Source organism: Arachis hypogaea, chromosome 1 (assembly GCF_003086295.3).
Source record: "Arachis hypogaea cultivar Tifrunner chromosome 1, arahy.Tifrunner.gnm2.J5K5, whole genome shotgun sequence".
Classification (NCBI taxonomy): domain Eukaryota; kingdom Viridiplantae; phylum Streptophyta; class Magnoliopsida; order Fabales; family Fabaceae; genus Arachis; species Arachis hypogaea.
Genome location: NC_092036.1, coordinates 75,186,279 through 75,211,489, shown reverse-complemented (window position 1 = coordinate 75,211,489; position 25,211 = coordinate 75,186,279). Strand labels below are relative to the sequence as shown.

The window sequence follows — 25,211 nt, the reverse complement described above, 5'->3', positions numbered from 1 at the left end:
GCGCACGCGCGGATGCAGCAGGGACAATCCATGCGTACGCGTCATGCGTGCTTACGCGCGGATCGCCTGGCACAAAGTAGGCATAAAGTGGGAACAACTCTCGAGTTTTAGTACTAGGAATTGTGAAACCACGCTAGCGCGCTTGCGCGCCGATGCCCATTTTTTTAAAGATGCTTAGAACAAAAACAGGGTACTCTCCTAATCTACAAGTATTCTAAAATAATCAAAAATCAAATTTAACAACGAATCTTTTTAGTTTTTGAAAAATTTTCAAATACACTAAAAACAAAACTTATACTACAAGTAAAGTGCAATCTAACAACAACTATTCTACCCAAAGCATGAATGCAACAAACAACCTATCAATAAAAGCAAAATGCATAAGAGTATAGAAAATAAGAAAAACTACCTACAATGGCAACTCAATTCACTCATTGATTATATACACAAGAGAATGGAAAGAGTTTACCATGGTGGGGTGTCTCCCACCTAGCATTTTTAGTTTAAGTCCTTAAGTTGGACATTTGGGAAGCTCCTTATCATGGCGGCTTATGCTTGAACTCATCTTGAAACTTCCACCAATGTTTGGACTTTAAGTAAGCTCCAAAATTCAAAATCAATGGCACCAAGCTTTGATGAAGTTCCACACAAGCTAAGGGCTTCCAAAATTTGTCTTCATATATTCCCGGATCCCAAATCTTGTTTCTACACCCATCTTCAAGTTGATCATCTTCCAATGGGGTGAGAAGTGATCCAAATTCTCAAGTAAACACCAAAGCATCTTCCTAGACCCCTTTAGTTGAGAGCTATACCAACCATTGCACTTAGACTTTGAATTTCCAACCATAAAGAACCTTGATTGGCAATTCCACCCATCAACCAATTTTCTCTTGCTCTTAACCCCACAAAGACCTCTAAGTTGCTCATCCGTCTCAAGCAAACCATATTCAAGTGGGAAAGTAAAGATTAGAGATAAGGATTTTACCCACTTGAATGTTATGTTGGATGGTGACTTAGGAAGGGACGTCTCCAATGGTCTTGTAAGTTCCATTCCCTTGTGCTCTTCTTGGACTACCTCCACCTCTTGGCAAGCTTCTTCCATGTCCCTTTCTTGACAAAGTTCTTCATGTTCAACCACTTCTTCACCAACTTTTTCTAGCTCTTCTCCACTTTTCATGTCACAACTTGGAGGTAATGTGGAACTCACCTCAACATCTACCTCAATTTCAATAGGAGAAGATTCCTTAAATACTAAAGGATCATGTGTTGGTGTGGGATCGTCTTCAAGAGGAAGATTTGTTGCTTGCTCACCTTCTTCCAATTCTTCATCATTCATTATATGCTTAGGCGGTTGCGCATTATCCTCTTCAACACCAAATTCAAGCTTATTGGAAGAAGGTTCAACAACCTCCACAAAACCATCAACAATATCACTTGGTGTGGAAGTGTTCTCAAACTTGGAATTCACCTCTTGCTCAACTTCGCCTAGATCTTCAACCACTCCTTCTTTATTAACAATCTTTTCCTCCTCCACTTGATGCAAGACATACCCCATGCTCCGCTCTTCGGCTGATTTCTCACACTCATCCGTGGAGATGTTTTGTCTACGGTGTGAATCCCATGCATCCAAGTTGGCTCTAATTTTGGCAAGGTTAGCCTCGATAGCTTCATTCCTCCTTTGGGCTTCCTCTTGCTCCTTTTGACGGATGATTGCTTGAAGCCGGTCCATTGCTTCTTGAAGCAATCCATTGGCTTTTGTTCCACTTGATTAGCATATGTAGGATCATATTGCTCTTGGATGAATTAATATGGGTGTTCTTCCATGGAGGGTTATGGTAGAAAGGAAATTTATCTTGTGGTTGAAAGTTCTCATACATGGGAGGTGATTCATCTTGGTAAGAATAATAAGGTGGTGGTTCTTGAGGGTATTGGTGATGGAATTGGGGTGGTCCTTCATATGGCTCATAAGGTGGTTGGTATGGTGGATATGGATTAGGGTCATAATGAGGTGTTTGGTGATATGGGGCTTGTGAGTAAGGTGGTTCAAAATCATGTTGAGGAGGTGGTTCATAGGCATGTGGTGGTGGTTGTTGACAATCACAATAAGGGTCACCACATCCATTAGATTGATATGCATAAGGATTAGAATTATACCCATAAGAAACCGGAGGTTGTTGTTGCCAAGAAGGTTGATCAATCCCTTGAGACTCCTCCCATCTTTGATTGTTCCATCCTTGATGCATGTCACCATTGTAGTTCCCATTCCCTATAACATAATTTAAGCCAAACTCATAGCCAAAGTGAGGATGAGAATTCATAATAGGAAAGAGAAAATAAAAACAAAAGTTAACAAAAATAAGAAAGCAAAGTCTACACTTAGCAAAGACTAACAAACAAACAAAAGACACACATATTTACATATGAACAATAGCCAATAATATAACACCATTACAATTCCTCGACAATGGTGCCATTTTGATTTAAAGAAAATTGTCGTGTTGGTATAGAATTTCACACAAAATGAATTCTCGTTGTAAGTATAGTTCTACACCAACAAAGAATACTCCCAATAAAAAATTTGGTTGTCACAAGTACAAACCCCAAATAAGAATTAACCGAAGTATTTAAACCTCGGGTCATCTCACAAGGAATTGCAATGAAGTGATCAATTATTAGCTATGAAGATGCAAGGGGGTTTGATTTTATATTTTGAGAAGAAAAGTAAATAATAAAAAAGTAAATGATAAAAACTAATAAATAAAGGCAAACAACTCTTGGCTAAGCATAGGAATTTAAGATCACCATCCTTGTCAATGACCAAATATTGATAATTATGAGAAACCAAGCTCATTAAGTCTACTTCTATAGTTGAAGTATATCAAATGGCTTAATCAACATCAACCCATAAGTCCCAACCTATCTACTAATTAGATTAGTAGTGGGTTAGTATCAATGGGTATCAAATTGACCACCAAGGATTCTCAAATCACCAATTCAATGAGACCCAATGACTCAAGGTCACTCAATTCCCTTAGTCTAGGCCAAGAGTAAAGAAAACTACTCAAAAACTAAAGGAAACATTCTATCAAACACCTAATGTGCAATAAAAATAAACATCACAAAAGGCTAGAATTAGTGAAACCCAAGACTAACATAAACAATAAATCAATAATAGAAATCAAGATCAACATAAAAGAGACATGGAAACATAAATTTGCATTAAAAGAAATCAAGATCCAACAATGGTTCATCAACATAAAAGAGAGCAAAATAAGAAACTAACAAGAGAAACTAAGAAGATTAAGACAATAGAACACTAAAATATAAAGAGAATTGAAATCAAAACAAGAATTGAAAGAGAAATTTGAGAGTAATCAACCTAACTTTACCCTAATTTCTATCCTAAATCTAGAGAGAGGAGAGAGCCTCTCTCTCTAGAATTCTACTCCTAAAACATGATGAAAAACTAAACTATGACTACTTGGTTCCTTCCCCTTCAATCCTTGGATTCAATAGCATCAGAAATGAGTTGGATTGGGCCCAAAATGCTTCAGAAATCGTCCCCAATGAGTTGCCAAAAATGGACCCACGCTGATCCATCGATGTGTGCGCATCATGTGCACGTACGCGCCTCTATACGTCAGGTAACTATGGCAAATTTTATATCATTCTGAAGCCCTGGATCTCTATAGCTCAAGTTATGGTCGATTGAGTGCGAAGAGGTCAGGCTTGGCAGCTTTACGGTTCTTTCATTTCTTCATGAGTTCTCTCACTTTGCATGCTTTTCTCCTCACTTCTTCCATCAAATACTTGCCTTATGAACCTGAAATCACTCAACAAATATATCAAGGCATCGAATGAAATTAAAGTGTGTAAAAATCACCAATTTAAGGGCCTAAAAATCATGTTTTCACATTTAAGCACAAATCGAGGGAGAATTGCAAAACCATGTTATTTCATTGAATAAATGTGGAAAAAGGTGATAAAATCCCCCAAATTAAGCACAAGATAAACCAAAAAATTGGGGTTTATCAAGCGTACAGCTTCCTCTCTTTCAGAATCCGCAGCACGATCTGCAAGTTTTCCGCGTGCTCTTTCTCAGACTTAGAGTAGATTAGAATATCATCAATGAAGACGATGACGAAGCTATCTAGGAAAGGACAAAATATCCGGTTCATATAGTCCACGAATAAAGCAGGGTCATTAGTTAACCTAAATGACATCACAGTGTATTCATAGTGATCATATCGAGTCCTAAAAGTGATTTTCGGGATATCTTCATATCTCACTCTTATCTAGTGATAACTATACCTCAAGTCGATCTTGGAAAAGACACCAGCTCCTTGCAATTGGTCCATCAGATCATCAATTCTCGACAATGGGTATTTATTCTTTACTTTGTTCAGTTGCCTGTAATCTACGCGTAACCGCATACTTCCATCCTTCTTTTTCACCAACAACACCGGTGCTCCCCATGGAGAAATGTTCAAACGAATGAAGTTCTTACTCATTAACTCCTCTAGATGAGCTTTAAGTTCAGCCAGTTCCAAAGGCGACATTCGGTAAGGCGCAATTGAAATTGGTCCTGCTCCAGGAACCAGCTCAATCGCAAACACGATTTCTCGAGATGGAGGGAATTTAGGAATATTGTTCAAAAACACTTCGGGGAATTCATATACAACCGGAATTTGTTCTAAGCTTTGCTCCTCACCTAACATATTTGCTGCCAATAGAATAATGCCCTTGCATTCATACCCACTACAGTTCACAACTACAGAGTTCAGATAATAATCCTTCACCACCATCGGTCCTTCCGACCCTTCCGACATAAAATATAACGTCCTTTCAGAATAGTTTAATAAGACGCCGTTCTTGGACAACCAATCAAATCTCAAGATGAGATCAAGATCGATCATCGACAAACAAATCAAATCATGGACAAAGTCTCGCTGTTTAACTCGGAACGAAACTTGTGGACAACCTAACCTAGTCACAATGGCCTCATGAGTGGCATTATGCACCTTCAATTTATAACCCAAGACCACTATTCTCAATCCTAATTCATTAGCCTTCTCAAACGCAATGAATGAATGTGTTGCTCCTGAATCAAATAAAGCATTTAAAACTTTACCAGCTACTTCATAGTTACCTCAAATCAATATCTCGGATCCCTCGGCACCCACAGCATATATAGTGAACACTTGCCTTGGCTTCTGTGCTCTTTCAACATCATCCCTTTTCTTATTCAAACAGTTCCAGGATAGATGTCCGGTTCTACCACAGTAGTAGCATACACCCAGTCCAACTCTGCACAGAGTGTTCAGATGATATGCCCTACATCTCTTACATGTCAAGTTATTGGGAGGATTCTGAAAATGCTTTCCTTTATCTCTTCCCTGGTTGTTGTTATTATTATTCAATCTCCGGAAGTTATTCTGATCCAAACGTTGTTGTGGAACATAACCGCCTTGCTTGAAATTCTATCCCCTAGGCGCAAAGTTTCCCCCCTAATCTCTCCTAACAAAAGCTCGGTGATCACCCTTATCCAATGCTGCCTTTCTCACATAATCCTCAGCAACACGACTCTTGTTTATCAGTTTAGAGAAAACTCTGATCTCCATCAGGCCCACTGTACTCAGGATGTCACTCCACAGACCACCTTCATATTTTATGCATTTCCATTCTTCAAAATCTCCTGGAGCACCCTGACAAATCCTAGAGAACTGACATAGTTCCTTAAACTGACTGGTATACTCTACTACTAACATAGGACCCTGCTTCAGCTGTAGCAACTCAAGCTCTTTCGCCGTCCTTACTGAGTTTGGGAAATACTTATTATAAAACTCATATTAGAATACATCCCAAGGGATTGCAACATTATCTCACTGCAGAAGGTGTTAGGTCCCCTACCACCAATACTGAGCTTCACCCATCAGCTGATAAGTAGCAAACTCAACGCATTGATCTTCAGACACTTGTTGCACTCGCAAAGCTCGTTCCATCGCCTGAAACCAATTATTAGCTTCTGTTGGATTTGTCGTTCCTTTAAAAGTTGGTGAGTTTATCTTCAGAAAAGTTGCTAAAGTCATCAGCCTATTTACGCCATTACCCCGGTTTCCATTATTAAATTGTTGACCAATGGCTGCAGTCGTTGCCTGCATAGCAGCCGCCATGTTCTCCAAAGCATTCATAAAGCTCACAGGATTATTCATAGTGGTTTTAGGTTCCACATTGATATTTCGGCCTCTGCCTCGACTGCGTCCATGTCAACGATTCATCATTTGGTTTATGTTCACACTAAACAAGTGATATTAAGGTGATCAGTCTCAATATCTCAAATCTAATGCTTCAAAGTCCCAAATGCATGCTCATAACCAAATATGCCACATATATCAATTAGATATCCTAATTAGCATATATACACACACAGAGTATGTACAAAAGCATAGTCAGTCCGTCCCTCAAGCTCTACAGAAACAGCTCTAAAACTATAATGTAACACCCTACCACACAGAGCATTACGCTTGAGTTGTAAAGCAGAGGTGGTGAGGTATTACGACATCTAAAAGTAAAATACATACATAAGTATAGTAGAAATAATTCATATTTAGGAGCCTTGAAGAATAAGCTAAACAAAAGTGAAAACAAAAAATCATGTCACACTCGCAAGGTCAATCGTAAAACGAATAGGTGAGATCAAAAGAACGCTAAAAACATAATATACAGATCAGAGTTCCAAGCAAAGCTAAGGCCGGCCAAAGTATATAATTATATATATTTATACAATCAAAAATATAACTCAAACTACAGAATAAACACATGTTTCTCCAAGTTAACCTCTAGGAGGAACAAACATAAAATATATACAGAGGAGAATCTATATACATATATACATAGTATAAATACAAAATACAACATCCCAAAATAACCAAACTTCGCTTGCATAGGAAACTCCGAACGCTCAATGAGGTGCCTCTCGACCTGCATCTGAAAAAAAATAACAGAATATATATGGAATGAGAACCGGGGGTTCTCAGTATGGTAAAGGTGCCCACAAAGTTAATATAAAAGGCCCCGGGAAAGCCAGAGGCATTCCTAGAACTCCGACACTCAGATTCAAAAATTATGATATATGCCCATGTGTTTTCATAAAAAAATCTGCATCTAAATTTATTATAATTGCTATATAAGTTGATTATTTAAATATCATTGGAATCCCAAAGAGATTCCAACAATCATAAAAACATTAAAAGAAGAGTTTGAGATGAAAAATCTTGAAAAGACTAAATTTTTTTCTGACTGTAGATCGAACATACAAATATTGGAATCTTTATTTATCAAACAACATACACAGAAAAGATCTTGAAGAGATTTTATATGGATAAATCACATTTATTAAATATCCCAATAATAGTAAGGTCTTTGACGTAGAAAAGGATCAATTCCATTCTAAATAAGAAAATAAAGATATCCATAGTCGTGAAGTACCATATCTCAGTGCCATTGGAGCACTAATATATACTGCTAATAATACACGGCCTGACATATTATTTGTTGTGAATTTACTAGTAAGCTATAATTCCTCTCCAACCAGAAGACATTGAAATGGAATCAAGCAAATCTTTCGATATCTTCATATAACAGTTGATATGGGACTATTTTACCCATATGAATCCAAGTCACAATTAGTTGGCGATCCACATAAAGGAAGATTTCAAACAAGATACCTATTCACATATGGTGATACAACTATATCATGGAGGTCTACAAGACGGACGATAGCAGCAACATCCTCTATTCATACTGAAATACTAGCGATACATGAAGTAAGTCGCAAGTTTTTTGGCTCAGGAGTTTGATAAACTCTATTTTATCGTTATAAATTGTGCTAAAAATCATGGAATTTATCAACCTTTCTTGCGCAATATTGGGCAATTAAATGAGTTTTTCGAATCTTGCTTCTGAAGAAATTGTATGTGAAAATATGCTTTTTTGTTCTCCTAATTATTAATTTTTATGCCGTTCGATCCCATGATTAAATTTGTTTAAGTGTTTCAAGGTCAATGGTTCAAAGGATCTAAAAGAATGGAGCGAAGAAGCGAACTCAAGAAGCGATTCGAGTGATAGTCTGCATGTGCGAAACGGGCCCACGTGTTCTGTTTGATGAAACACATGCATCCTTGTTTTTTGGCCAAAAAAAGGTCCAAAGCCCAAAAGTATTTAAGGAAAAAATACAACGTAGTTAGTAGTAGGTAGTTTTAGTTTTATTAGAATATTTAGTAAATTCTAGAGGGGGAAGCTCCAACTTCTTTCTAGAATTCTTAGAGTTTCTATTTTAATTCTCTTTTATTTTAGTTTCTAATCTTATTTTAGCTTAGTTTTAATTACATTTTCTTGCTCTTCTACTTTAGTTCATTAACACTTTTTTATTAATTTCTTGTTTATATTATTTTAGTTATGAACTCTTGTTGACTTATCATTTTTTTAAATGTAATTTGATTTTTATGTTTCATCGATCCTTATTTGAGTTGTTATTATTGTTTTCTTATATTCGATAACCATAGATTTTACTAATTCTTACAATTTGTGATACTTTAGTTTATACACTCTAGGTGTTTGATAAAATGTTTGAATTAGTTTTAGAGTAAATTTTTACATTCTTGGCTTGTAATTGAAAAATTAGGTGATCTTAAGTCATTAATGTCCAATTTGGATTGATAATATAGAGTTGTTAGTTGATTTTGTATTCACTAACGTTAACCTCTCTTACTATGCTCAATTAGTAAAGTGGTTTTGGATTGTGAATTGAAATCAATTATGCCTATTTGACCTTTTCTCAATGTTGGAATTAATGTAATATTATTACTCATGATAATTATTGTGTATAGATTAATGACAAGGATAGAAAATCTTGATTCTCAATCCTTGCTAAGAGTATCGTTTTAGCATTTATATTCCTATATTTATTAGCTTTACTTTCTTACAATTTATTTTCTTTATCCTTACTTTTGAAAACCCTTGTGCTCATAACCAATAATACGCATACCTCACTACAACTCCTTGGACTATGCTTGCAATGAAATTATTTTGAAAAACTTCAAACCGACGATAATTCATCCATCGGAGCTTAATCCAATCTATTCATCATCATGTGGACTGACTGATAGAAAAATAGCTCCAACTATTTTGTTTGAAAATAATACAACATGCATTGCTTAACTTAAGGGTGGATACATCAAAGGAGATAGAACAAAATATATTCCTCCCAATTTCTTCTTTACTCATGACCTTGAAAATCAAAGAAAATTGATGTCCAACAGATCCACTCAAACGATAATCTGACAGATTTATTTACAAATTCACTTCCAATATTCTCTTTTGAAAGATTAGTACATCAAATTGGGATGCGTCGATTTTGAGATATTAAATAATGTTGATAAGAGGGGGAGACTGTACTCTTTTTTCCTTGGTCAAATTTTTGTCCTTATTGGATTTTTCTTGATAAGATTTCTAACAAGGCAGTTCTCATAAAAAAAAAGATATTGTACTCTTTTTTCTTCACTAAAACTTTTTTCATTGAGTCTTTTTTTTAGTAAAGTTTTAACGAAGAATAATCCTAAATGGACATCCAAAAGAGAGTGTTGTGATATGGATAGATGCTCATTTAGTGACTTGTGACCATCTTCCTTACATGTACAACTCAGTTTTTCAAGAGCAAAAAGTTCAAGTTCTCAAGATGAATTAAACTTTAATGAAATTTCAAATGTGAAATTGGTATGGGTATAAACAGGGGTAAAGTCTCAGACAATATATATAAGACCAATATAAAATATTTCTCTCTTCCTATATATATGTATGCTGTAACATATTTGTGAATATACATATGAATTATCTTAGTTAGAGATAATAATATTATAGAATATTAATACTAAAGTTTTTTATTTATATTTTATTATTTTATTTTTTATTTATTTATTTATTTTATAACACTTTTTATATTAATTATCTCTTTTTTTAATTTTGCACAAATGTTAACAAAATTATTAAGTTTTATTGAAAATTAAAAAAAAGATAAAAATATTTTTAATATTATTATTTATTAATTTTTTAGGATAAAATATAATATTTATTAAAATATATAATGTATAGATGAATTACGATTTTAAATATTGAGTATACAAACCTAAAAAATTATTAAGTCACAAATCGGGATATGATACATTAAAAAAAAGAACACGGTTGCATTGGAATATAGCACTATTGTGTAAGGTGAATTCTATGATATAGAAAGAAAAATTTTTTTACATGTGTATGTTTGTGTTGTCAAAAGGGTAGTGTAATAAATATTCAGAAAGAGAGTAATTGAAGAGACAAGATTTGACATATTAAAGGTGAACTGTAATGCATTTTATCTTATGTAACATGTGAATGATGTATTGATTAAATAGGTTAATTATATTTATGTTAATTAGTTAATAATGATATGTTGGGCCTAGTATAATTTTTTTTTATTTTTTGACTTTTTAAATGTACACTCTCTCTCCCTATATTACAGTAACAACTGAAAAGAAAATTTTTGAACCAATAAATCTAAGCTAAAGTTAATATAAAAAGAATTTTAAGTTAATAATTTTTCTTCCAACTCATGTTAGTTGAAAAAGAAAATTCAATTAATTATTTTTATTTACATAATAAATATCATCTGAAAAATTAATTTTTACACACAAAAATTTATTAATATTTATTTTAAATTAAATTAATGAATGTATAATATATATTAAAAAAATTATCATCCTTCTTTAACACATTTTTATTGTCTCAAAGAGAAACTAATCATATAGTTTTGTTAAATCTGTTTAGACATACTTTTTTCGTTTAATAAAATAACAAATATTAAATATTCACTCAATAAATTAGTTTATTCATCGTAAAAAATTAATAATTTAATTATAAATAATAGGTTGCATCTAAAATGTTCCAATAATAATTTGAAATATTTTTTTTAGACAATTTTTTTTTGAAATTTCAATTATTAAAAGATTTTTCTTTTTTTAGTATTTGAAATTTTATTTTAATTATTTTTTATAAATAACTACAAATAGATATTTTAATACAAACAAAATAACAAGATAGCGTCTACATAATACCAAAAAAATAACCATGTTTTCTTATATTTTTCTTGGTGTCTACCATGTTTTTTTATATACCTGGTATTATACAAATTTTGGGTGCATATATTTTTAGCGAGTTTAATTTTGATGTATTGACAGTGTAAAATATATTTTACACAGTCGTGTAATTATATTTGGTCTTTTGGATGACAATTCACACCGTCAATATAAAAAGTAATTATTTTTGTTAATGTAGTGTTACGTCATTAGATGTAAATATAAAATTATTTTATACTAACACTGCATTAAAATTAAATTTATTTTTAATTTTTCTTTATAACAAAAAGCAAAGTCTCTTGTTACAATTTTCATTCTTAAAAAAAATCAACTCTCCCAAAATATATATTCTCTCTTTCTACACCATAAAAATGGCAGTATTATAAATACTGTTTTGACATCAATATTTTTTAAACAATTAAATATAAATTTTTTTTTGTTTTATTAATTAAAAATTAATTTAAATATATAAATAATTAATAACAAACTATTTTTATAAGATGTTGTAACACCCTACCACACTAAACTTTACGCTTAAGTCGTAAAATAGAGGTGGTGTGGTATTACGATCTTTAAAATAAAATGAGTTTATATAATGACAGAAGAATTATAATATGCTAGGAGCCTTGAAGAATAGAGGAAATAAAAATCACGAAATAAAAGCGCAACGCTCAAGGAACAAGTTAACTTGCGTGCTAAGAAAACCTTAACTTATTAAACATAAGATAACAGAAGTAGGGATAGAGTGCCAAAGATACAAAATAACAAGCTCCTAACTCAGCCCGCGAAGTCAAGACTAGCCGGAGAATATTTACGTATATATACATACATATCCAAAATCCAAAAGTTTATATATACAGTCCTACCTCTCCATAAACCTCTAAGAGAATAAAAAAGAATAAGTTATGCGGAGAGAAAACTAAGTACACATATATACATCACTGTACAGCAAAACTACCCAGTAACCACTCCGCTTCAAGAGTCCAAACGCCTAACGAGATGTCTTTCGACCTGCATCTGAAAAATAACAACATAGTATGAAATGAGAACCGGAGGTTCTTAGTATGGTAAAGGTGTCACACACATAATATATAAGGTCCTGGAAATGCCAGAGGCAATCCTAGAATGCCGACACTTAGATTGTAAAGCTTAAAGTATTAAATAGAAGCCATAAGAGGTGGTTTTCTAAGAATATTTAAACCTAACTTAACTTAACCTTAAAATCTAAGTCCTATACTGCCATTCCTCCATACTTCCAACTCCATCATGCATTTTCACAGACAAATAAACAGATAAAGGCAAGTACAAAAAGGTTACAATTACTGCAAGTAACAAATACACATTTAACATGACAAGTATATATAGGCATACCCAATTAAAGCACAAGCAAGTAATTCAAGTATTATGTATATGATGCATGCCTGTCCTATGGCTGATGAGGCTCATCTGTCGGTTATTCAGCCAACCCGACAAGTCTGAATTGTACTTAGACTGTCCCCTGACGTGCATCCCCAAGAGTCTATGCATAGCTTTATCTCAAATAATCAATATTGCTCAATGGGGTTAACATTCCTGGGAATTTATATAGCATCTGGTCATACTTACGTCGTAGGGTCAATAGAGTATCGAGTTTTCAACCTGGTACACGTGGTGGCAAGCCACGGCACTTAATCCAGAGAATCTTGTATCTCAGATCATTCAAATTCATAAGCCATATAAATCATTCAATTATAATTCATCAATATCCACATCGTTCTCAATCGCATCTCATTCATCATCATACATCAATCATATTCAATCCTTATCCTTCATTATCACACCTCATATTCCGTCCATCAATAGTTCCAATTCAAAACATAATTCATTCTTTTCTAAATGAATCAAACTTAAAGCATACTCATTTTCTTAATAACTCATAATCAAACCATATAACCTTTGAATCTAAATCTTTTTAAATAATCATATAAACAAAATCTCTAATTTTATAAAATTTCGCCAACATCTCCTCTAAAACTCGGACTTTGCCACCCTTTTCGGGTCCAAACCTGCATTCTTTTTAATTCAACATACCATTCCTCATCATCATAATAATCACCACAATAAATCTACCTCAAATCAACAATTATACTCATACAATATTCAAATCCAACAACTAAAATTCAACTAAGAATCATAGTTCACAAATCCTAGGCTTTTAACGCAAAATATCTCATTTTTCATTCGAAATTTCCATTCCAATTATTTTCAAACCTATTACCACCAATCCAAATTTTCAACAATAATCCTCAACAAACTCCATATCTTTTCATCAATCATCATTCAACTAAACCAAAATATAGCCAGATAATCAACAATTCAATCACATATCCTTTCAAAAATCCAACTAGCAACTAATATCATCTTACAAACAAATCACCAAACCAAACCAAGCATATTCATCAACCCATTACTAAACATTAAATATACACCTGCATTCTAACTTATTCTATAGTCATCTAGCCTAAGTTTTCATAGAACATTATATATTAAAAGCAAGAAACCTAAACCATATTTTAACCAATTTTCACGTAACGACCAAAGCAATTTATTCAAAATCAAGGCATTCCCTCAAAATTCAACAAACTTTAAGCTCAACTTCCTCCAAGTTCTAATATTCACAATTGCAAGCTCCAATTATTTATTTTCAACCTAATGCACATCTATAACACATATATATCCAATTTAATACTCAAAGCTCAAATTCAATGAAATTAAAATAGAATTATCGTATTCTCACCTTACCCAAGCTTCACATAAGTAAGAGTGAACGTTTTTCTCAAGCTAATTGGATCCTAAAACATCAGAAATAAAAAAATCAACCTTCCCATTCAAAATTTGAAAATTGGGAGAAATAAAAGGCTGGGGTGAAATAGCAAGTTACCTATGAAATTTTTTCTATAGAAACGTAGAGCTCGACGCAATGAACGCGTGGCCGCAAACGATGCGGCGATCGGAGTTCGGATGGAGAAGTTACGGGAGTTCAAAATTTACGTGAGGGTTAGGGGAGTGTTTCGTTCTTCTTCTCCCTGGGACGCTTTCAGATCCGTGTTGCTGAAATGATGGAGAAGGCAATGCTTGGGTTCATTTAATAGGCTGGTCCGGTTTGACCGACGGTCTGGTTTGGGTCCGGTTTGGCCTATTCGGTCCAATTTTAGACTGTTTTTTTGAAATTAGTGTCAAAATTCTCATTTTGATGAGCTCTATCCTAATTTGATATAATATTCGCGTTTCTAATCTTTTTTATTAAAAGCTAATTTATTGACTAATTATCTACTAATTTAACGGGGTTTACAAATGTCAAGAATATGTGGTGTTTGAATAATATTTTTATATAAATATCTATATGAACCCAGAGCAATATTAACAGATATATTGATATAATATTTAAATTAAATATATAAATATTACTGTTAATTTAAATGTATGTAAATACGCAAAGTTATGTATTTTTTTGTTGGTTACAATATGTAGATACTTTTTTATATTTGTGAAGCTGAATATATCTAAGTCATCAAAAAAGAAAAATGGTATATATTAAAATAAATAAATATTAGTAAATTTTTGTGTGTAAAGTTAATATTTTTGGAGAGAGAGAGTGTACATTCAAAAAGTCCAAAGATAAAAAAATCATACAAGACCCAATATTATCTTTAATAATTAATTAACATAAATATAATTAACCTATATAATCAATACATCATTTACATGTTACATAAGACAAAATGCACTATATTTTACTTGCAATATGTCAAATCTTATCTCTTCAATTACTCTCTTTTTAAATACTTGTCATACTACCCTTTTGACAACATAAACATACATATATAGAAAAATCTTTTTTTCTACATCATAGAATTTAGGGCAATTTACTTATTTAAATAAAATGACAGAATCCTTTACCCAAATGTGCAAAACGGATTTTTGTTACGTGTATGTGCAAAAACTCTATTCTATGTAATCCGTGGCAACCCACCACGGTTTTTGAATTGTGCATAAACTGTGGCAGGCTGGGACGGTTTATGAGAAAACTTAGTTGCTTGTAAACCGTGAGAGGTTCCAGCGGTTTATGAAGGTGGCGTGAAAGGCATAAACCGTGGTAGGTTACCACGGTTTATAAAGAAGGTGAACTGGTCATAAACCCTTGTGGGTTACAACAGTTTATGTAGGTTCAATTATGGCCAGAAAACACACCGTTTATAGATCTACAAATAGTATATAGGAGTACACAAAAAAATACACAGACAGCAAGCATAGCTTCTTCAAAGATTTTTTTAATTATGAATTAAAAAAAGTCATATTTAATAATGGCAACCATTATTATCGTCTCCAAAAATACATAGGTACATCGGAATAAGTCATATTTAACAAGAATTTTTTTAATTATAAATTAAAAAATAACTATTTTCTAAAAATAATCCACTTCAAATATGTCAGATTGAAAAGTTAACAATAGTAACTATTATCATAGTCTCCAGAGTACATAAAAGTACCAGGAATAAGTTGTATTTTATTTTTGGGAAATAGTTATTTTTTTAATTTATAATTAAAAAAATCCTTGTTAAATATTTATTTCGGTGTACCTGTATATTTTTTTGAGACTATAATAATAGTTGCCATTGTTAAATATGGCTTGTTTTTTTTAATTTATAATTAAAAAAAATACTTGAAGAAACCATGCTTATTGTCTGTGTATTTTTTGTGTACTCTTATACACTATTTGTAGATCTATATACTATTTTGGAGACGATGATATGCATTTTAAAAATTTTGAGTGAAGCTTGCCGAGAATTAAAGTGAACTTGCTTATTTTTATAGAGTTCGCCGAACTCCAAATACACAAAAAAAGATAAATCGAAAAAATTAAAGTTGAAAAATCGTTTTTTAGAATTAATTAAAATTATAGAAAAAAATGGTGAGGCGCTTGTGTGATTTTTGTCATCATTCCTAGAAGCCACCTTTAATTCTCTACTGTTATAAAATTAAAATAAGTGCATATAAAATTAAAATAAGGCACTTATTAACCCATAATGCGTTCTTTTCTTCACAAAAGGATTATTGTCATTTTCTGTGGGATTTTATTAGAATCATTGTCACCTAATCCATTGTTAGGAATAGTGAGGCATTTTTGGTTTTAAAATCAAAATTGTTATATTTATTTTTTTTGTATTTTTTATATACCTTTTTTATTTTAAAAATAATTGGTAGAAATATTTGTTTTTTCTTTTCTAATACTTCATTGTAACACAGTCATGCCTAAACCGTTGTAACCCACAAGGGCTTATGACCAGTTCACCTTTTTCATAAACCGTGGTAACCTACCACGGTTTATGCCTTCTACGCCATCTTCATAAAATGCTGGAACTTCTCACGGTTTACAAGCAACTCAGTTTTTCCATAAACCGTCCCAGCCTGCCACGGTTTATGCACAATTCAAAAATCGTGGTGGGTTGCCACGGATTACATAGAATAGGATTTTTGCACATGCACGTAACAACAATCCGTTTTGTATATTTAGGTAAAGGTTTCGACCATTTTATTTAAATAAGTAAATTGTCCTAGAATTTACCATTGTGTAATTGTATATAAATTGAGTGTTAAAATACTCTCAATATTCTCCTATGAAAATATTGGTTAGTGCATTCAGAATATGTATAATAATGAGTACTTTTATTTGTATTGAATTAAATTAAATTGTTAATTTAAATTATATTTGTTTAAATTTTAAATTAAAAATCTTATATTTTTAAAATTTTAAATTATTTGAATAAAATTGGATGAAATAAAAAAATATAAATCAAATCAATATAACACTATCCAAAATATTATATGGCCATATCAAATCCTGAATTTATTTTGCAGATATCTTGGATGTATTTAAAATTTTAAATGGTTTAACTTTTTAATTTAAAAAAATTATATTGCTATTTTTTTAAAATTAAATATATAAACATAATTAACCACATTTGTATTTGATTAAATTAAGTCGTTAGTTTAAATTACATTTATCTAAATTTTAAACTAAAATTTTTATAATTTTAAATTAAAAATTTTATAATTTTAAAATTTTAAATTATTTGAAAAGAATTGAATGACATTAAAAAATAAAAATAAACTATTCAAAATATTATATCAGTTTTGAAATAAATGTGCTCATATTATATAATATTTTGGATAGTGTTGTATTAATTTAGTTTTTTTGTTTTATATAATTTTATTTAAATAATTAAAAATTTTAAAAAATTTTAATTTAAAATTTGACGAAAATAATTTAAATTAACAGTTTAATTCAATCTAATACCATTAACGTAAATTGGCCAAAATTTCTATGATATTCAATTTGTTTACTTAAATAATTTTTTTTCCCGGAATGTCTAATGGGTATTTAAAATTGTAATCCATCTACGCTTATATATTTAATTATTTATACATTTAAGTAAATATTATATTTTATTAATTTAAATAAAAAATTATAATTTTTAAACTCTTTTACTTTTTCTTTTTATTTAATAATGAAAAACATAATAAATAAAAACTAATTAATGACTTTTTAAAATTTAAATTAAACATTTAATTTGTAAAAAAAAAAATATAACGAGGCACTTAATATAAAATAAAAGGGAATAGTTAAGATTTGAGAATATTAAGAAAAAAGAAATATTAATAAATGAGAATCCCTATCTCTATTCCATAACAAATTTAAATGTATTAAATAATTGTAAGGACTAAGTCCAAAATAAATAAATAGTTTATTTCTCTCTACCCCTGCTTTACAATCAAAAGAATAAGCCTGCATGCACTTTCATGATCTTCACTGCTTGTGGCCTCGCCTCTTATCATCCATTAATCCTTGAATTTGTTTGTCAGCCTTCTACTCATGCCTCGTTATAGGAAGAATTTCAGATAACTGAAAGCTAATTTAATAGCCCAAAAAAATGAATGATTTAGGTACTTATTTTTTCTTTTATTGAGTCAACATACTAAATTAAGGTTCATATGAGATGAATAAGAATATGTGTCAGAATTATTGTATAAGACAAAATATACAAATAACACATTCTTAATATCATTGACTCGGCCAGCTCCACGTTTGAAGGATAACATCATTGACTAGAATTGTAATAACCAAAGCATGCCAATCTGAATCATCCGGAAAAAATTTCATCAAGCACCAATATTAATTATTTATTATTATTATTATCGTTATTATTATTCTCCCTTGGATCAGAAGGTACTGCAATATTAATTGCATGTGTATTTGAACTAAATGAATCTGTGGTGGTATGGAAAGAGGATCTTGCACTAGTGGTGGCGGGGCCATTTGGTGAAGTTTCAGGAGTCAGGGTGAAGGTGGAGGTAGCTTGTGTTCGGTCATCTAGGCTCAGCATAGTGCAATTTAGGAATGGCCGTTGCCTTGGGGAGGGAACAACAAAGTCTTTATCGGTTAGGATCTGAAGCACTTGAGACATGGATGGTCTAAGAGAAACAGAGGACTGTGTGCAAAGAAGGGCAGCTTTGAGGGCATTTGATGCCTCTTCTTCTACAAATTGACCATTCAGTGCAGGATCAACTGATGCCGTGATGTTCTGTGCCTTGTAATTCTTCCAAATCTGATGATAATGACAATCATGTTACTGGTTTATAATGAATGACAAGCAGAAGTCCACAATATGAGTAAAAAAGAAAGACTTAAATCTTACACAATGGAGTACTGAAGTTGAGCCCTGGGTATAAACACTGTTTTTCTTGCCACATACAACTTCAGCAACAACCACACCAAAGGCATAGACATCTGCTTTTTCTGTTAGTTGTCCTTGAAGAAGATATTCAGGAGCCATATATCCCCTGTCACGAACAATCTCAGTTTTAATCATCAAAGGATCGGAATAAGAACTTTTATTCGGAGTAATTTCAAGTGAAAAACTGTTTGTCTAAAATTTATTATTTGTTACTTACAATGTTCCAGCAATTCCTGTGGTAACATGACTTCTATTTTCCGTAACAAAGCGAGCAAGACCAAAATCAGCAATTTTCGGATCAAGATTCTCATCAAGCAGAATGTTCCCGGACTTAATGTCTCTGTGAATAATCTTTGATTCAGTACCTCCATGAAGGTATGCTAGGGCCTCAGCTACACCACATATGATATTAAAACGTTGCTTCCAGGTCAAAAAAGTTGTTGAGTCTCTACCAAAAAGTATTTGCTCAAGACTCCCATTTGGCACAAATTCATAAACCAAGAGGCTTTCCGGGCCTTCAATACTGCACCCTAAAAGTTTCACCACATTCTTGTGGGTAATCCCTGTTATTGAATTAACCTCATTGAAGAACCCATCCGTCCACTGTCGCGTCGTGAAAAACAGTCGTTTCACGGCCACAGTCTTTCCTTGAGGTAGCGTTCCTTTGAACACAGAACCAGCTCCACCCTGCCCTAGTTTGCATGCAGGATCAAAATAATTGGTCGCCTTTTCAAGCAACTCATATTTAAAAGTGTATCCAGCCACGTACTCAAACCTCTTGCTACGGTCCATTCCTAAAGACAACAAAACCCATAATTAACCAAGAATGTTTAATCATTTGAAGATTATCACCTATCATTTTGACACGAATACATGTGCACCAAATTGATAACAGCATTAAGGCTTTGGATAGATAAAAAAGTATTACCTACTGTACAAATCGGTGCTTTCTTTTTCTTAACCATCACACCTGTGATAATAATCAAAGTCACAGCAACCGCTGATGATAGAGACACAATGATCACCTTGTTATAAGAATTGTCTGGAAACAACATTCAGCAGACACACAGAGACGGTTAAATTTCAATTGCAAAGAAAATAAAAGAATACGAATGTTACGTTTTTTTAATTCATTTACTGACCGTAGTTGTTCTTGACTCCGTTCTCATCGAATTCTTCACCGTAGAATTTGCGAGTGGAATACTTCAAGAAACAACCGGCAAGCATGCTCTTACCTTCATCATTAACAATAATGCACTCACTCAATTTCCTCTCTGCTCTTTTCAAGCACCTCTCACACCCTTCTCTGTCCAAGGTGTGCCAACACTGCGCCAGCGCAAACACGTCCTTGTTATCCCCATTCACTGCGAATTTATGAACAGACGTGGCTGCCGTCTCCGTCACGTTCGTTACAGCCTTCCCAACCTTTTCCCTGAACCCAGCGGGGTCCGTTGCATTGCTATTATTACTATCGGTGCTATTATACTCCATCTTCTCCATCCAGGAAGACTTTATGCAAACACTATGGTCGTACTTCTTGTCTAATACCTCGTTGAAGAAACCATAGTTATCATAGCGAAGGAAGCAACCGTCCATGTAAACTCTCCCCGCTACCTTTGGCAAGCACTGCGACAAATATTCCCTGGCGTGGTTGAAGCATTTGTAGCAATTGCTATTGTTGAGGTCGTTGCGGCATTCCGCTGTATCATAAAAATAAGAATCCAACAAATCATGTAATATATGGCTAGTGGCTGATTTGGTAACTAATTTTTAGTGTGCACTTAGCATTGTTGTCAAACAAAACTCACCTAGTGCGAAAATCGGGGCAACTGGGTTGATAATCGATTCAGCGCTCCAGCCTTGCTCTTTGATCTTAACTGAAACCGTGTCCATAAGAGCCATGAACGTACGGGTGAACTTGGTGGGGCCCAAGTCTGCGTATTCGTCGGTCCCACACTGGATAAAGACTTCATCCGCTGAGTTATTCTCATCGGAGGAAGAAGCCACATTTGGGGATAATAATAATAGCGAGGACACGATCAAGAACAAGCATGTGATGCAGGGTTTAAATTCTGGCATTTGTTTCTGCTTTCTTAATAATAATAATAATAATAATAATAATAATAATTATAATAATTATAATAATAATAATGCAATATGCATTTTCCGAGTCTGGCCTGTAGCTAGGTAATTTAGAGGGAAAGAAAAGAAAGAAAAATTATATATGATTGCGTTGCTTAATTATTGGTATAATTTTTCTTCCTTCTTTTCTTTCTGGCTATCTTTGGTTTTTTAATGCGAGCAATGAAGAGATGAAATGGAGTAACATGCATGCTATTTGGCATTAGAGATGAAAGACTCAAATGTCAAAACCACTACTCCTCCCTGTTGGCTTGTTTCTTTCATGGGATTGGACCACAGGGGAGAGGCTATTATTCCTAACCCTCCTCAGGTGGAAGATTTTGTCGTTGAATAATGGCATGGTTTTATTTGTTCTTGTTTCGCAAACAAGATAAGAGTTATTTGAGAGGGCTCAAAAAAGAAGTAAGAAAGAGAAAAAGCTAAAGATATCGTTATCGCTATGAATAAAAAAGCAGGAATGAACTGGCTTGGGATTTTAGCTTTTTCTTTATTTGGGGTAACCGTTACAATGCAGAAAATTGTTGCATGCCTTTGTGTAATAATGTAGTGGCACTATGAGACACCAAAAAAAAAAAAAGTGGCACTACGACAAATAGATAAAGTTGCTACCTCTAATTGGCTCTTTCTTGCTGTCTCACGTCCAGTGACTTACATTTGGGGAATTTTTTTTCCGAAATAAATTTAAAAAAGCTTTTAATTAAAAAAAAATTAATCTAATTTTATTTTTCAGGATCTATTTTTTTTTTTTTTTTTGAGGTCTGAGAAAAATTCACCCAAGCTCTAGGCAAATTTTAGCAAATTTTAACAAATTTAACGAAATTCGACCCTAAGCAAGTTGCATGAAATTTGGTTATAGTTTGCATTAACCTTAGGTGAACTTTATCAAATTATTAGCTTATTATTATATGGTTATTTTAATGATTATGTTAGGTTTTTATTATACATTATGTTAGTTTCATATTTTTATTATAAATAAGTCTAAGAGATCAGCGCTTTATTAAAATTTGGTTAGCACTTAATCAACAAAAAAAAAACGAGTAATTCTATACTATTAGATAAAATATCACACTATTAAAAATACCAATAATGACTAATTGATGATTATAAATTATAAAACTTGTTGGCACCTAACACTCCTCTTTTATTATTATATGATTATGTTAGACTTTAAATGCTTATATATAATAAGTTTAATTATTTTGTAGGTTCTTATAATTTTACCAAATTGTCAATTAAGTTCTTATATTTTTTATTTTTAATTGGATTCCTAGACGTTAATTTTTGTTTCAATTTAGTCATTTCCATAATAAAACCATTTGAGATAACAGAATATTCTATTCAAAAATCGAATATTTTTAAGATTAAATTAGAATAGTTAATTTAAGCTACGTCCATTTTTTCAAAATTTCAAAACAATCCTTGACATTTTATCCCAAAATTAAATAACCCTAGCCAGCGCTTGTTCTCTGAAGTCAGTGGTGTTCCTCCTCTGTTAGCTACTATTGTTGTCCATCTGCATTGTCGTCGTCCGTTGTCCTTGGTTTGCGCTGCACTGCTTTGCACTATTAGTGGCAACTCTATAACACGACATCACTATGGAAGTCTTGGTTACCTCCATAGCTTTGGAAGAAACTCTTCAATTTCTCTTAAACTGAATTCACTGAGCTGAAGAATTCAAGAAAGAAAGAAGAACAAAATCGAAAATGGATAATCAAAAGTAGAAATGGACGCAAGACAAAGAAGAGGCGCTCATCGTCTGCGTGGAAAAATACGGCGAAAGTGGAAGAACGTTCTCAAAGATCTCCAATTCCCACCCTTTCTCACTTCACGTTCCAACATCTACCTCAAGGTGCAAAGTTCCCTAATTAGCCTTTTCAATTTCGCATCTTATCTCAATTTAGGGTTTTAAATTTCACAGTAATTAGCCTAATTTTCCTTTCGTGTATTCTGTTTTCTGGATAAATGGTGAAAGTTGAGTGTGAGAAAACTGAGTCAAAATTTAGGGTTTTTAATTTTTGTTCTTTTGTGGTAATTCAGAATAAGTGGCAAAATTTGAGCGTTAGCAATGACACTCAAGGGTCCAAAGAAAAATCTAGGGTTCCTAGAATCAAGGCTGCCGCCCCTGCTGCTACTACCCTAGTTGCTACTGTGATGCCATTGTTATTGTTGAGGAAGATGCTACTCCTATCATCACTATGATTCATCAACTTGATCCTTCTGTTGCTGTGGGTGAATAAGAACTGTTATTATCTAATAAAGATAATGCTATAGAAGCATGAACATCCAACAACTTCTGATTTCCTAATATTTCCTCTCCAAACTATAGGAAATTATAACCATTGAATTGCATGCCTGAGAAAATGAAGAAAAATTTTCTTTTATTAAAAGTTTGCTATAAAACAACATAACATATCATGAGGTATAGTGTTAATCCAGGAATGTGCAGAGAAAATTCTGAATTATTGCTTTATATGTCTTGTCTTTTATTGATACTTGAGAAAATATGTATTGCTTGTTCTAGCCTGAACATAGAAAAAAATCATGCCTTCAATATACTTGCTTTTGGATTTTTGCCAGTCAAATTGTTTCTCTTGGTTGAAAAACTATATAGAAATCAATTTTTGTAAACAATTTTAGTTATTTCTACATCAATGGTCTTTGTTACTATATGCCATATGCAAGTTCTTTCATTATGTCGATATGATCATCTATGGTTGCATATATTTGTTTTTATATGCAATAAATTGCTCTTTTAGAATAGAGGTGTATATGGAGGTGATCGGAGAACTCAAGTTTGCTCTTTTAAAATCTTTCTCGGCTAAAAAATCGGCCGTTATCTATGTTATTGTTGATCCCTATGCTAGCTCAGAGAGTAGGAGGATGCAACACAAGAACTAATTTTGAAACTACATTTTCTATGATTTTCGTTTTTAGATTTTAAATTTCAATAACACAAATTACATAGTCTTGTGATTTTCTATGGTGTACCATGATATGATAAAGACACAAACTATATTCCATGAATCCATACAATGTAAAATGTTACATGATCATAATGAATACTTGAATGATAGAAATTGAATTTTATATATACTTATTACTACTATTTTTGTTTTATTTTATTTATTACTTGTTTTTTTATGTTCTTAAGATAAGGTATTTTGAAAGTAAAAAAAAAAAAGAAAGTATTTTTGGTACAATTTGTATATAAATATGCAAAAGAATGATAGTGACAAAATAAAAGGGATTATAGGGATTATAGGAATATGGTTTATTGAATATTTATAGTTTTACCGAATTTTTAATTAGGTCCCTATACTTTTTTCTTTTCAATTAATTCTCTATCTATTATTTTTCTTTTCAGGGGTATACAAGTAATTTCACAATTCACTAACATTTTTATGATTTTTAACGTTAATAGGGACTAAATTGAAAAAAAAATCATGTATACAGACCCAATTGAAATGAAAAAAATATAGGGATCTAATTAAAATTCGGTGAAACTATAGAAACCTACAAAGTAATTAAACCTATACAATATCATCTGTTTTGAAAAGACAAATATAACATGAATGTTTTTTAGCATACTAAGTTGAAACACAACTAGTAAAATTCAAACATGGTTCTTAGTAGCATAAGTAATACAAGTTGTAGTATGTAATTCTTACTAGTAATACAAGTAATAACTCTATCTAGCACCCCCGATGTGGAAGCACCACATCATGGACAATACATGTCCACTGTATGTGGCCAATTTGATGACACAATCCACACTTTGATATTTTCGATAGTCTCTTCTATGTCATCCATGTTGTTATGAATCCTAGTGCAAACAGATTGACATCTCTTGACTCGCATTAGTCGAGGATTGAGCCGAATACAGGCCCCATCATATGCTGGCTAGTCATCCTCGTTACCAATTGGTCTGAATTTTGTTTTGTAAACTTTGAAAATAGTGTCCATGCAATACACAAGGTGCAAATAAGTCCTCCAATCAAGTCATACATTTGAGCAGGCTGCTAGAACATGATGATAGGAAATGTGAAGAGTTTAGAAGTACCACAGTCGCACTTACCTTCATCAAGCAATACTTGGTAATTCTGTTGCTTGGACCATAGTACTGCTG

At 32.5% G+C, this 25,211-nt stretch overlaps 1 protein-coding gene across 1 annotated transcript; it reads right to left on the bottom strand.

Annotated features, from left to right (window-relative positions):
• Positions 1-17,847: 17,847 nt before the first annotated feature.
• Positions 17,848-21,435, bottom strand: LOC112805858 (cysteine-rich receptor-like protein kinase 1). The gene is made up of 6 exons (XM_025848187.3): positions 20,752-21,435; positions 20,086-20,643; positions 19,872-19,985; positions 19,161-19,737; positions 18,905-19,049; positions 17,848-18,814 (listed from the first exon to the last, which is right to left on the bottom strand). Exons 1-6 carry the CDS (start codon positions 21,020-21,022, stop codon positions 18,386-18,388), a joined length of 2,094 nt encoding a protein of 697 aa, XP_025703972.1. The 5' UTR covers positions 21,023-21,435; the 3' UTR covers positions 17,848-18,385.
• Between the last annotated feature and the right edge of the window lie 3,776 nt (positions 21,436-25,211).

Bases quoted from the DNA above. Each gene is read 5' to 3' on its own strand.
- LOC112805858 (XM_025848187.3), bottom strand. From the start codon at position 21,022: ATGCCAGAATTTAAACCCTGCATCACATGCTTGTTCTTGATCGTGTCC. The intron at 19,986-20,085 runs GTCAGTAAATGA...TGTTGTTTCCAG, and splicing joins CGGAGTCAAGAACAACTACG to ACAATTCTTATAACAAGGTG. The intron at 19,050-19,160 runs GTAAGTAACAAA...TGTTCGTGACAG, and splicing joins ACAGGAATTGCTGGAACATT to GGGATATATGGCTCCTGAAT.